We start from the raw sequence: 12,214 nt of genomic DNA on the forward strand, positions 1-12,214 counted from the left end.
CAATATTTTGAAATGAACAGTCTGGCGCAAACGACTCAAAATACATCCCTAAGACAACCCTAGGCCTAGCCCATCGACAGCCCAAATCTGGACACTCCGTACCTCTTAAAAAAAGGAAGAAAAAACATCAAAGGATTACGGTGGTGGTACCATTGTCTAATCACTTGGCCGGAATCTGACCCAGATATTTCTCAAATCAGTTGGGTGACCACCATGCATACAAGGCACGTTACGTGTTTATGCTTATAGACAAGTTCGGTAAATGCAAGGGATATGCTCTTTAATGCTTATGCAAAAACAAAATACAAAAACAAACAAACGACAACTACTGAAGCTGGCATGTTAGCCTGCCACCACTCAAGCAGATGATGATCATTTTTAATAACATAACAATACATCGCTCAGAGTATTTACACTAATCAACAGCAGACATTCATTACGGATGCATGCATGTACCTGTGATCAGATTGGACAACACCAGTATGCAAAGTGCTCATCTTTCCTTTGGTTGCCGACAAGGCCTCCACATTGTAAGCAGATGAAGCTGCTGCCATCTGAAAAAGCATCCAATACAATTTGCTTTCTGCCAGTCTTAGCGAGTATAGAATTTCCTTGGGTGTCAGGCATCATTTCAGATGGCCCACCCACGTCACACGGCAGAGTCTCAGGTTTTAATGGATGTGCTTCAGTTATAGCACACTCAGCGAACAAGGAAGCCAGCTCTTCCGCAGCAGCATTCGCTTGCAATTTATTTCTATAAAGCTCACGGGCACGGTGCAGGGTTTGAAAAACGGCAGCATCTCCACCCTCGGATCTCATAGCTGCAACCACCTGTTATCCCCATAATCAATCAATGATAGTCAGTAATTGGCAAAATGAAATGGCTTAAACAAACATAAATACCCATTAGACTCCTAATGCCTGTTTGGTTACCCAAAACATTCCGTGCATATAGCCTTATCCATGTAGCAGCATTATTCATAGTGTGTCAAGCAATCTTCGACACCAATTCCAATAAAATTGAAGAAAGGGTCATACAAAAAAAAAAAAAAGAAAAAAAAAAAAGAAGACCTTTTACCTTGTATAAGTTGACCTGGTTAAGAAGTTTTCAGTAGGGCCAAAACTTGGGTTCAGGTCAACCCACCAGAAGCCGACTGACCCAAAACGAGTTTGGGTCATATCCGGTCGGGTTGGGTTGGGTTATCAAGGTCCTCCGATCATGTTCGGTCGAAAAACATCAACCCAATTTGAGTGCAGGTTGGGTTTGGATAACCAAATTTGGATACGAGGTCAGGTTGGGAATACAGGCTGGAATTTCAATCAGGTCAGATTGCAGGTTAGGTCCTCTTGAGGTCAGCTTGAGATATGTTTTTTTTTTTCTTTTTTTTCTTTTTTTTTCGTGAACATTGGGTTGGGCTCTGGTTGACCCTCAACCAGACCCAACTCACCCGAGTTGCAAACCTAGCTTCTCTCGCCAATCATAAGTAGTACACAGGAGTATCTATTTTTCATATACATGTATGCCACAAGTGCCAATGTGTTAGAAGTGAAACCCTATCATCAAGCACCCACATGGGCCACATCCAATCTTTTTTAAGCATTTGACATGTGCCAATATGAATGAGGGAGGGAGGAAAAGGAAAAAAGTTGCATATCCTAGCACCTATAATACATAGCTCTCAACCTACAGATGGTAATCTTTCAAGTTCAGCATGACAAGCACATCTGGGGTAGACATTTCGCACATCTGAGAGTTCAGCATGACCACATCTCTCAATACGAGAGTTTGGGATATCACATTTTTATCAGGTGGACAAGAGTCCAATATCAAATCTCAACCCAATCAAATGTACTATTGGAATGTGGTGCCAACATGTCCAATTGATTGATGAGTTCAACTATATATTGTGTTGGTTTGGCCGCAGAAGCTTTTGGTCACCTGCTCAAAGACTTTCAATTCGTCAATCAAGGTGGGTTCATTCTAAAATTCTTAATCAATGGTCGGCGAACGAGCTTGATTATTATCAACCAAGGTTGGCTTACACATTAGGGCTTCACTTGCAGTTGGTTCCCTCTTCAAATATCAAGCAAGGACAAGTTGATCAAATTAATACTTGTATGCCAACTGTACAACTATATACTACTACACAGTTGTCTAAAAACTTTATACACATGATATACTAGGTATTCCAGTTGACATGTGATTCTCAACAACATCCGGTTGCTGGTTTTAAAGTTTGTCTACATGCAAACAACAACTTACATCCTTGCATATACATCAAACAGATGCTCTTAGGGTTATATATGAACCACATTGCAATCAAAACTCTGTGGTTTGTATAAAACCCAACCGGTAAATATATAGAAACTTTAATACAAGGCATGCAAATCATACAACATACAGTCATGCGATTGTTTATGGATTTCATACGCATGACATACAAGGTATTCCAGCTAATATGGGATTTTATTCCATTTAATGATTCTATCACCTGGTTACTAATTTTAAGACTTAGTTGCATGCAGTCAGTGTTCGAAGTATCACACCCGTGGGCACGGAAACATCAGGAAATATTGCATGTATCACAGTCTGAGGAAACATTGGGAAAACTTATGGAAGCTGGTGGAGATGTTAAAAGACATGAATGGGCCCTTAGAACTGGAAAAAGAAATACAAGAAAACCGCATAATAGTTTTTATTGTTTAGGGAGACAAACCAATGCGCTTTTGGACAAAAGTGTGCTCCAAAATCCCTCTCCAATCACGAATTCTCAAACAAGTTCATGTTTTGATGGGAAACAACTCAAGTGGAGTTGTTAAAACACAAGAACAAAGAGAATTCCCAAAAAAAAGGGGGCAATTTTTATTTTTATTTTTATTTTTCGCTGATTTACACTGGTTTCAAATGAAATGAAATATTGTAACTATCGCCCAAATATTGACGTTATATCGGCAAAATATAGTGATATATCAGCATGTATCAACGATAAATTTGCAAAAACTTTGAGATTTTGGATAGGCCATGTGTGATATGATAACATTGGCTGATGTTTCAACCGATACCATCAATACATTAATCACTAACACCATCTATACTTTGATCACTGCTACTTAGGATTGCATAAACAGAACAAAGTAGAGAACCAAAAAAAAAAAATACAGTACACTAAATGACTAAAGAAATATCTCTATACAATACCATTGGATTCTCCTTTGTTCTCCAAATTGAACTCTCAAGCTAGCAATAAAGACTATCAGCAACCATTATTGAACGAGCAGACCGCCGCGCCACCCCCCCCCCCAATTTTATCTTTATTTCTCTAATTTATAACCAGTTTACATGGTATTACAGCACTTCTGAGAGTGATTTGGGCCCCCCAATCTCCTCCATTAAAATCCCAAATCCCTGGATCAAGTATTGGAGGCCCCTCAAATTCCAGTGTGCCAATCAGACCTTAAGGGAAGAGTGTTTTCATCATTTTCATGCAGAAAACATGTTTTCTGATTTCCTCTTCAAATAGACATAATCGCTCACAAAGGGAGCATAGGAGCCTCAACAAAAGATAAAGGCTTGCTGTTTTTTCTCATAAGGAGTTGTGTTTTTTTTTTTTTTTTTTCCTTTTGATATGTTGCGTTGAAAGCAGTTTTTTTTCCTTCCATAATATTGTGTGAGATGCGTGAGTTATCGTGATGAAGGGCCAGAAATTCCTATGTGATATTGTTATGGGGCTGTAATTTTATGTGGATTTCATTATAAGGTTAATATGGAGCCAAAAAAGTGTGGTTACTGGTCCCTCATCACTGGGAGAAATGTCTGGATCTTCATTTAATGCATCGATAACTTCCGAGAAATTGAATGGGAAGAATTATCTTATCTGGCTAAATTTGTTGAGGTGTTTCTCTTAGCCCGAGAAAATGATCACTTCCTCACAACATCTAAACCAGAGGAATCAGATCCCAAGTATAGACGATGGATGCGTGATGAATGATGATGCCCATATCCAATCTTGGTTGTGTAATAGTGTGGAACTTGAGCCAAGTTCCAATTTGGTATTCTTCAATAATGCAAAGGATGTTTGGGATACAGTAAGAAAGATGTATTCCTCTTCAAAAACAATATAAGACCCTTGGTGAATATTTTGCAGAACTAACTAAGATTTGGGATGAACTCTCAATATGTCATCCTTTTACCCAAGGTATTTTGTATTGGTAACGGTGGCCATAACAGTCATCACCATTACCGATACGGGGGCGTAATGACCATTACGACCCTCGTAACGATTGAAAATTTTCTTTTGCCCAAAAAATTCTGAAAAAATAACTAGAAAATCAAGAATAATGTAAATCTTGCTAATATGTATTCATTTTTTGTTTTGAACATGTTTATGGTAGTGTAACGGTCCACTCTTTGGTGAGAGTGTTGTATTGGGTTGTCTAGTGAATTGTTTAATATGATTATGTCTCTAATGTTTACACATCACAATCAAGCATTAGAACTAGAAATCAGAAAAAGGCATAAATACTGCTTTTTCAATTTTTTGAAAAAAGGCCCTCGGAGATTCTTTTCACTCAAATCACTTCAATCCACAGTTTTAATCTTAAAAGCTATGGTAAGAGTGGTCGAAATCTATTGTAAAATGATATAGGAGAGTTTTTGGAATGAGAAAAGTGAAAAAGAGGAGAAAAATGAATTTAAATAGGAAAAAAAAAAGTAATCGTTTTTCGATCGTTACGGGAGTAATGGTCGTTATGCCCTGTAATGGCCTTTACGGCTACCGTAAAGGCCAATACGGTCTCAAAAAACTAATTGCCCCTTTTCACCCCCGTATCACGTAGCGGTCATGGCCATTACCTATACGTATCGGCCTTTACGGGCGTATCATATTCATAACGGATACGGAACTCCTTGCTTTTACCTCTAATGTTCCCCTTATGAAGAAGCAATGGGAAGATATAAACGTTGTGAAACTCCTATCTAGGTTGCCAAAAGAGTATTAGTCAACTAAAGATGAAATTTTCGGAGGTGTATCCATTCCTTTGATTGCAGAAGTTTATGCCAGGTTCAAAGAGTCACTATTGCAAATGGCTTTAAAAATATGCATGTTAATGCCGCTGATAAGACTGCATTGGCCACTTTATCTAATTACACTGGTTTGCGTGGAGGCCATGCCATGGTGAAAGCACTAGATATGGTACTCTCTATGGTGGCAGAGGTAGTAGATCACCAAGAGGAGGTAGAGGTGTCATGGTAGTGGAGGACACCGTATATGCACTCATAGTGGCCTAACAAATCACATTGTGGAGTTTTATTGGGATTTTCATTGAAAACCTCTAGGGGTTAATCAAGCTCTAATGGTTGAGGATGGTTCTACAAATGGCAGACCCAATACTTCTACTTCGTCGAATACAATGGTGATCAAATTAGTGTTATACTACCATGGAAAGAGTATGTGTGGTTCCTCTCCTTTAGTAACTCTACATCCAACAACGTTCCTTCCACCTTTACAGCTACTTTAGCTGAGTCAGAAATTCAAGGGCATCAGATCATATTTCTCATAGCCACAATTCTTTTTTGTCCTTTAATCGTGTTTCATCAAATATGTCTATCATATTAGCTGAGAGTACCTCATCCACCATTGTTGGACTTGGTGCCGCTCAGTCTAATGTATCTGTTTCCTTATCTTCTATATGCCCCTAAATTTCCTATCGTCTTTTATTTATAAATAAACTAACAAAATCTCTAAATTGTTTTGTCTCCTTTCCTTCTTATTGTGTCTTTCAAGACCTCAAGATGGACATGACGATTGGTAGAGGTTGTAAGAGGAATGGTCGATATTACTTAGAGTGAGAATCAGTTGGTGCGGCAGTGCATCCTGAGGGTCCTACAATTCATTGGCATCGTTGTTTAGGTCATCCATCTCTCCAAAAACTACAGACTCTCATACCATCCCTTCGGACAGTGTCGAATTTGGAGTGTGCAACGTGCCAGCCGAGTCAAAATCATAAAGTTTATTTTTTTGCGTAGAGTTTATTCAAGAGGTGATGTTCCATTTAAATTAGTTCATTGTAATATGTGGGGACCAACTTGAGTCCCTAGTTTATTATCTTTTAAGTACTTCGTCCTCGTTATTAATGATTATTCTGGAATGTCAGGGTTATATCTCATGAAATAGAGATGAGAAGCCTTTCATTTATTTCAAAATTTTCATAATAAAATAAAAGGTCAGTTTGGTGCAAATTCGTATGTGTTGATATTAGATATAATACCTTGGAGTTTATTTCTTGAGATTTTCAAACCTATTTACAAAGTCAATGTATTATTTATTAGACCTCTTGTACTTATACACCTCAACAAAATTCGATGGTTAAGCGCAAGAATAGACATCTACTTGAAGTTACCCGTGCTTTGTTATTACAAATGAATTTCCCATAGGTTTTTTAAGGTGATGCAACTCTTACTATGTGTTATTTGATAAACAAGATGCCTTAGTCAGTTTTAAATGGCAAAATACCGCCCATTATTGTTTCCTAATCAACCAATTTTTTTATTCCTCCCAGCGTGCTTGGTTGTACTTGCTTTGTTCATCTGTTTAAGTCTGTCAAAATAAACTTGCACTTTGTTCTATTAAATGCATTTTTCTAACATACTCTCACACTCAAAAAGGCTATCAATGCTATTGTCTTATAAAACATTTTGTGGTAGCTAATGTTACCTTTTTTTTCAAATGTCTTGTTCTATGTTAAAATTGAACATGTTATTAAACCCACATTTGTGGAAGTCCCTTTGCCGAATATATTTCCTTCATATTTTTTCATTGAAGTGCCACCATCTTAGAAGAATATCACATAGACATTCCTCATCTAATTTTCAATTTTGTTACCTTTAGCCACTTGTTCACAAATTATCTTAAGTTTACCCTTAGATTGTCTATTGTCTCTATTCCTAAGTTAGTACAGGAAGCATTGTTGGATGAAAATTTAAAAATGGCCATGGATGAAGAGATGAAAGCCGTGTATTCTAGTGAGACCTAAAAACTAACTAATCTTCCATTGGTTAAGACGCCAAGTTTATGAAGTAGATTAGCTGGACACTTTTCCACGAGTGGTTAAGCTTAATTTTGTTCAAAATGTCATATCAATAACCATACATTGTGATTGGCCACTCTTTCAACTAGAGGAACACGTTCCAGCATAGAGATTTACACAAGAAAGTCTACATAGAGCAACCTCTAAGTCATCACCTATCATGGGAAATATGTTAGCAACTTGTTGGAAGAGACGGGTATGTTAGGTGCCAAACTTGTGGATACACCAATCGAATCGCATCTCAAACTTGAACTTGAATAATGAGAGTTATTTGCAAATCCTCGCATGTACAGAAGACTTATCGGCAAATTCATCTATTTGACAATCACCAAACCTAAGCCTTTTTAGTCAGTGTGGTTAGTCAATTTATGCAAAGCCCCAAGGCCCCCACATTTAACAACAATTATGAGGATTCTTAGGTATTTGAAATGTACACTTGGGAAGGTATTCTATACAAGTCTCATGGTCATCTTCAGGTAGATGGGCATTTAGATGTGGATTATGCATGGTCGAGATATGATAAGCACTCGACTACGAGTCATTGCACCTTCTTGGGTGGTAGTATAGTTACATAGGAAAGTAAAAAACATTATATTGTTGTCAAGTGCAAAAGCTAAATAGAAGTCAATGGCACATAAACTTGTGAATTGTCTCGTTGGAGTCTCTTCTTGAAGAATCAGGGTTCGGTTCAAGTTACAATACCTTAAAACTGTGATAATCAAGTTGTCATACATATTGCCAATAATCCAATGTTCCATGAGAGAACGATGCAGATAGAAATCGACCGTCATATCATTTGGGACAAGACATCTCAAAAGGAGATCCACACTCCTTATTTCTTCCCATTATCAAATCGCATATTTATTCACCAAAGCTTGAGAAACCTCAGTTTGAAAAGCTTTAATCCGAATGGCCTAAGGGGTTTTTCCTCTTTTGACCGATTTACCTTTAGTCATGTGAATGAGATGATTATGATGAATATTGAATAATAAATTATTTCCCCTGTCTCTCTAGTTTCCCTTGTCTCTTATGTGTGTGTGTGTGTGTGTGTGTGTGTGTGTGTGTGTGTGTGTCAACTAAGAGGGGAAAAAAAATTTAAAAAAAAAACCAATTTGTTCAAATATGATGGTTTCCCTTATTAAACTAATGAAATCAATTTCCTTTTCCTCAGATTTCCTTAATAGAGGGGCATTTCCTTTTCTACTCTCAAACCTAAAGAAAAGGAAACCTACTGACCGTTACAGGCCTTCAAAACCATTCAATACTCCACTATCTATATAAAAAAGAATAACCACTCCTTCCTTCTATTCACTCATGCTGGCAAGAGGTCATCGTTAGTGAGGAAACTCAAATTTGAGAAATCGAAGTAAAGCTTAAATCTGAAACCATGTTTTCTTCCAATATGTGTCAAATCGATGCTTCAATATTTTTCTTCAACCAATCATTGAATGCATATGCATAGATCTACTTTGATGTGTTCCTACAAGCCACTATTATTGCATGGATGCACTTTCCTGGCAGATTGACTTGTTTTTTTTTTTTTTTTTGGGCAAAGCTGCCAATGAAGGTGTAAATATTAATGTTTGCACATGTCGACTATAGTATTAATTCATGTGCCATTTCCCCTATTAAGATGCTTTTTCCCGATGTGGCTAATCCTAAATTTGATGAAAATCCCCTCAATTAAAACAAGCAGGAGAAATAAGGATCATCACTCATATTTCCTTTGAAACAGTTTTCCTCAGATTTGATATTTTCCTTTGCTCGGCTACCTTTTAATTTCCACCGATCCAAACAATCCTTTAGGTTTTTCCTCTTTTGACCAATTTCTAACAAAATTTTAGTCACGATTCAGAAAAAGGTAAGCTGGTGGCACCATGAACATGCTCCAGTCCCAATCATATGTCACCAAGGCCTTGTTATCCAAATGCAATTGTGAACAAACTAGAGCATTCCACTTGTTAAATAGTCCAAAAATTGATGAGGTGACATTGTAGAAAGCACCTAGCATATGTAAGTTAGCACATGTACATGGAACTCCACATGGCAAATGTTACATGATCCACCGTTTTTTTTTCCTTGAAAGGTCATGAGCTATTGTTGACTAGTAAAAGAAAATGTCCAAGCCCCATCTCATGTTCTAGCTTTTGCACTTTGCACTTGACTTGCGCACCATCCCAATAGGTCCGCTCCAGTCACACGCCACTTTAACAACTCACACTCGAGTAGCGCACCAGCTCAAACTTGGTAAAAAGTTAGTTGCACACACCGCCAAGCGTCAAGTGACCATTTTTTACAGAAGACCAAATGCAACTTACACACCCTACCTCCGGGTAGGGAGGGCGCATTTCTAAGAGAGAAATCGCCATTTAAGCAGGAAATAACTATCTAACAAGCATTTGAGTGGGAAATAACCACCTAACAACTTCTTTGGCAGAGGAAATAACTGTCTATCAACCTTTGGGCAGGAACCCAATACCAAAATAAAGCTATAAATACCCCCCTTGGGTCTTCATTTCCAACATTCATGCAACTCATTCTCTCAAGCATAGTTTAGGAATCCTCATGCATCCTTGCCAAGTGTGATTGACATATTGGGGGAATGTGAGCATGGAGTCGTCCAATGAGTTACCCTCTCATCAGTGGCATCGTGCGCTCACTGTACCAGCATTCTAGAGAGGACTCCCACAACTTATAAGGGGCACCATAAGTATGTAGTTCCTAGGGGCGTCGTGCACCCTTCCTAGGGCACTAGCAATGGCCTCAAGCTCATTGACCATGTTGTCCAAAAGGCGGCTTTGCACCAACCTATCGCTTGCCTAAGCTAGCCTTAGATTACATCCTTCGATGCTGAGGAATTGAGGGTTCACGCCAGACTCCAAGCCATGTCAACCAAGCAGTACCTGAAATTGTGTGACCTTGGCCTGACCATGTCTTACACCTTGCAAATTGTGCATGCTCCCCCGCATTGGAACCACCCTTCCTACCCTACATGCTGCCCAATTCACTATTCTTTCTAATCATATCTGGCACGTGAGATATAATCGCACAAAGCGTCAAAGCGAAGTAGTAGCAAATTTGGGTGCGAGTGCAGGGAAGCATTTAGCATTTTTTTCGAGGTAATAACAACAATTTATTAGAAAACTAGCCAAGCACAAGACAAGAATACAACCAAAGAGAGCGCAAAACATAGATAGAAACACCAAACCTACATAAGGAGGGTCCTGGGATGGATTCTGTACATTCAAGAAGCAGTTCTTCCAGCAATTTCTCTCCACATGCTAAAAATTTTCCATAGGTTTTCAAGATTTTTTCAGTTTGTTATTCTGTCACTGCAGATACTGATAGAAGCCACTCGCTTTCTAACTATTTCCTGATGACATTCACAGAAAAGAAATGTTCAAGATCGGTCGAACACTGATGGGAAAAAAGAAAAAAGAAAAAAAGATATGGTTTCATTATACCCTGAGGACAGATTGCCACCAATCCAGTTATAGACTTGGATTATCAATGTTGGGAGCAAATATCATCTCAAGAAAAGAAGCTGCATAATGCGTCTTGAAGCAGCTTTACTTAATTTTATTTCACCGCATTAGTTACTACATGTTTCCACCCTAGGAAGATATCTAGAATGTTTTGGATATCAACATTAGAGGCAGAAAAGGAAAATTTTAATTTAATTTAAATTTTTTTTTTTTTTTAAAAGAGCCCTGATTAATGTGGTTAACGATGTCGGCACTGTGCAAATCCCTCAGGAGAACAAATAAGCATCAATTCTGCAGAAATATCCATCATGCTTGAAATTTTGGGTGCATCCAAACGCAGCGTAAGAATTGTATCCAACCCAATAAAAGGAAAAAAGGGTTTTAAAGCATCATGAAAATCATATCCAGGTGAACAAATATTGGAATTTGTGACTATTAATTGGGTATGTAGAAGCTTTAATGAATATGTATGATACATCAATGGACTCCGTGGATTTCTATGAAACTTCAAGAAGAAGAAGAAGAAGAAGAAAGGGTAGCATGGCATGAAGATGAAAAGAAAAAGGGGAGAAAGAGTGAGAGACAAACCGCTTGAAGGGCATGAGAAGGCTTTCCTTGGCTGATGAGCTGACGAGCCAATGCGAGTAAACCTCTCACCTTCTCTTCCTGCTGCTTTGGCTGCTCCATCTCCATCTCCGTTTCCGGCTCCATGCCTCTCTCGCACGGGCAATCTGTCCTACTTATATACACTCACCACCCGTTTCCGTACGCTACCATGTGAGTTTTAGTCACTTGAAAAATGGTGGTGACTCTTCCAACCGACACATGGCATGGGTTATAAGACAATCCAAACCGTCCAAATCACTCAACTAAGTATGGATGTAGCATAACTGACAATTTTCACTGAGATTCGAATTTGGACCACTCATTGATCATCTTTAACCACACATTTGACAGCCATCAAATGGTCGGCTGGGATTTCATTATCAGTGATGTGATGTGATGTGTTAACCCCATCTTCGAAATGGTGGTGAACAAGCAAACGAGTGATCTGGTTTAACGAGGGGACGCGGATTTCCTGCTAAAGCCTGTCGCAGGAAGTTCCTGCGGTGTAAACCTAAGCGGGACCCACCGTGATGTTTGTGAGAAATCTACCCCGTTCATACGTTTTGTAAGATCATTTTATTATCAAAATCAAAAGTCAACAGGATCCAAGACTCAAGTGGGCCGAAAACGTGAGGATTGAACGTCCACAGTTGAAATATTCGTGTGGCCACAGAGATTTTGATTTATTCTAATATTTGTGTTTTCAGTTCATCCCAGTAGTAATGACGTTGTAAACGGTATGGATGGCATGTAAACATCACTATCAACCCCAGGGAGGTTTCAAAGGTAGGAATTTCCATACCAACCTTTTCATTTATTGCGGCCCACTTGAGTGTTGGATCCTGATAAATATTTGTCCCAAGTTCTAAAATGATCTTACAAAACGTCTGGACGGATTAGATTTCTCACAAAGATCACGTTGGGTCCCACCTAGGTTTACGGTGCACGAACTTCATGCAAAAGGCTTTCGCAGGTTTACACTGGTAATAGCTTTCGCTTCGAAGGATTGAACATATATTTCGGGGACACACGTGCTC

The 12,214-nt window shown here is 38.6% G+C and overlaps 1 protein-coding gene across 1 annotated transcript; it reads right to left on the reverse strand.

Moving 5' to 3' along the window:
* Window positions 1–329: 329 nt before the first annotated feature.
* Window positions 330–11,315, reverse strand: LOC131219206 (uncharacterized). Its single transcript, XM_058214220.1, has 2 exons — window positions 11,160–11,315; window positions 330–831 (listed from the first exon to the last, which is right to left on the reverse strand). Exons 1-2 carry the CDS (start codon window positions 11,280–11,282, stop codon window positions 463–465), a joined length of 492 nt encoding a protein of 163 aa, XP_058070203.1. The 5' UTR covers window positions 11,283–11,315; the 3' UTR covers window positions 330–462.
* Window positions 11,316–12,214: the final 899 nt, after the last annotated feature.

The sequence above is a fragment of the Magnolia sinica genome, chromosome 11, assembly GCF_029962835.1.
Source record: "Magnolia sinica isolate HGM2019 chromosome 11, MsV1, whole genome shotgun sequence".
Lineage (NCBI taxonomy): Eukaryota > Viridiplantae > Streptophyta > Magnoliopsida > Magnoliales > Magnoliaceae > Magnolia > Magnolia sinica.

Bases quoted from the DNA above. Each gene is read 5' to 3' on its own strand.
- LOC131219206 (XM_058214220.1), bottom strand. From the start codon at position 11,282: ATGGAGCCGGAAACGGAGATGGAGATGGAGCAGCCAAAGCAGCAGGAA. The intron at 832-11,159 runs GTTTGTCTCTCA...TGGGGATAACAG, and splicing joins CTTCTCATGCCCTTCAAGCG to GTGGTTGCAGCTATGAGATC.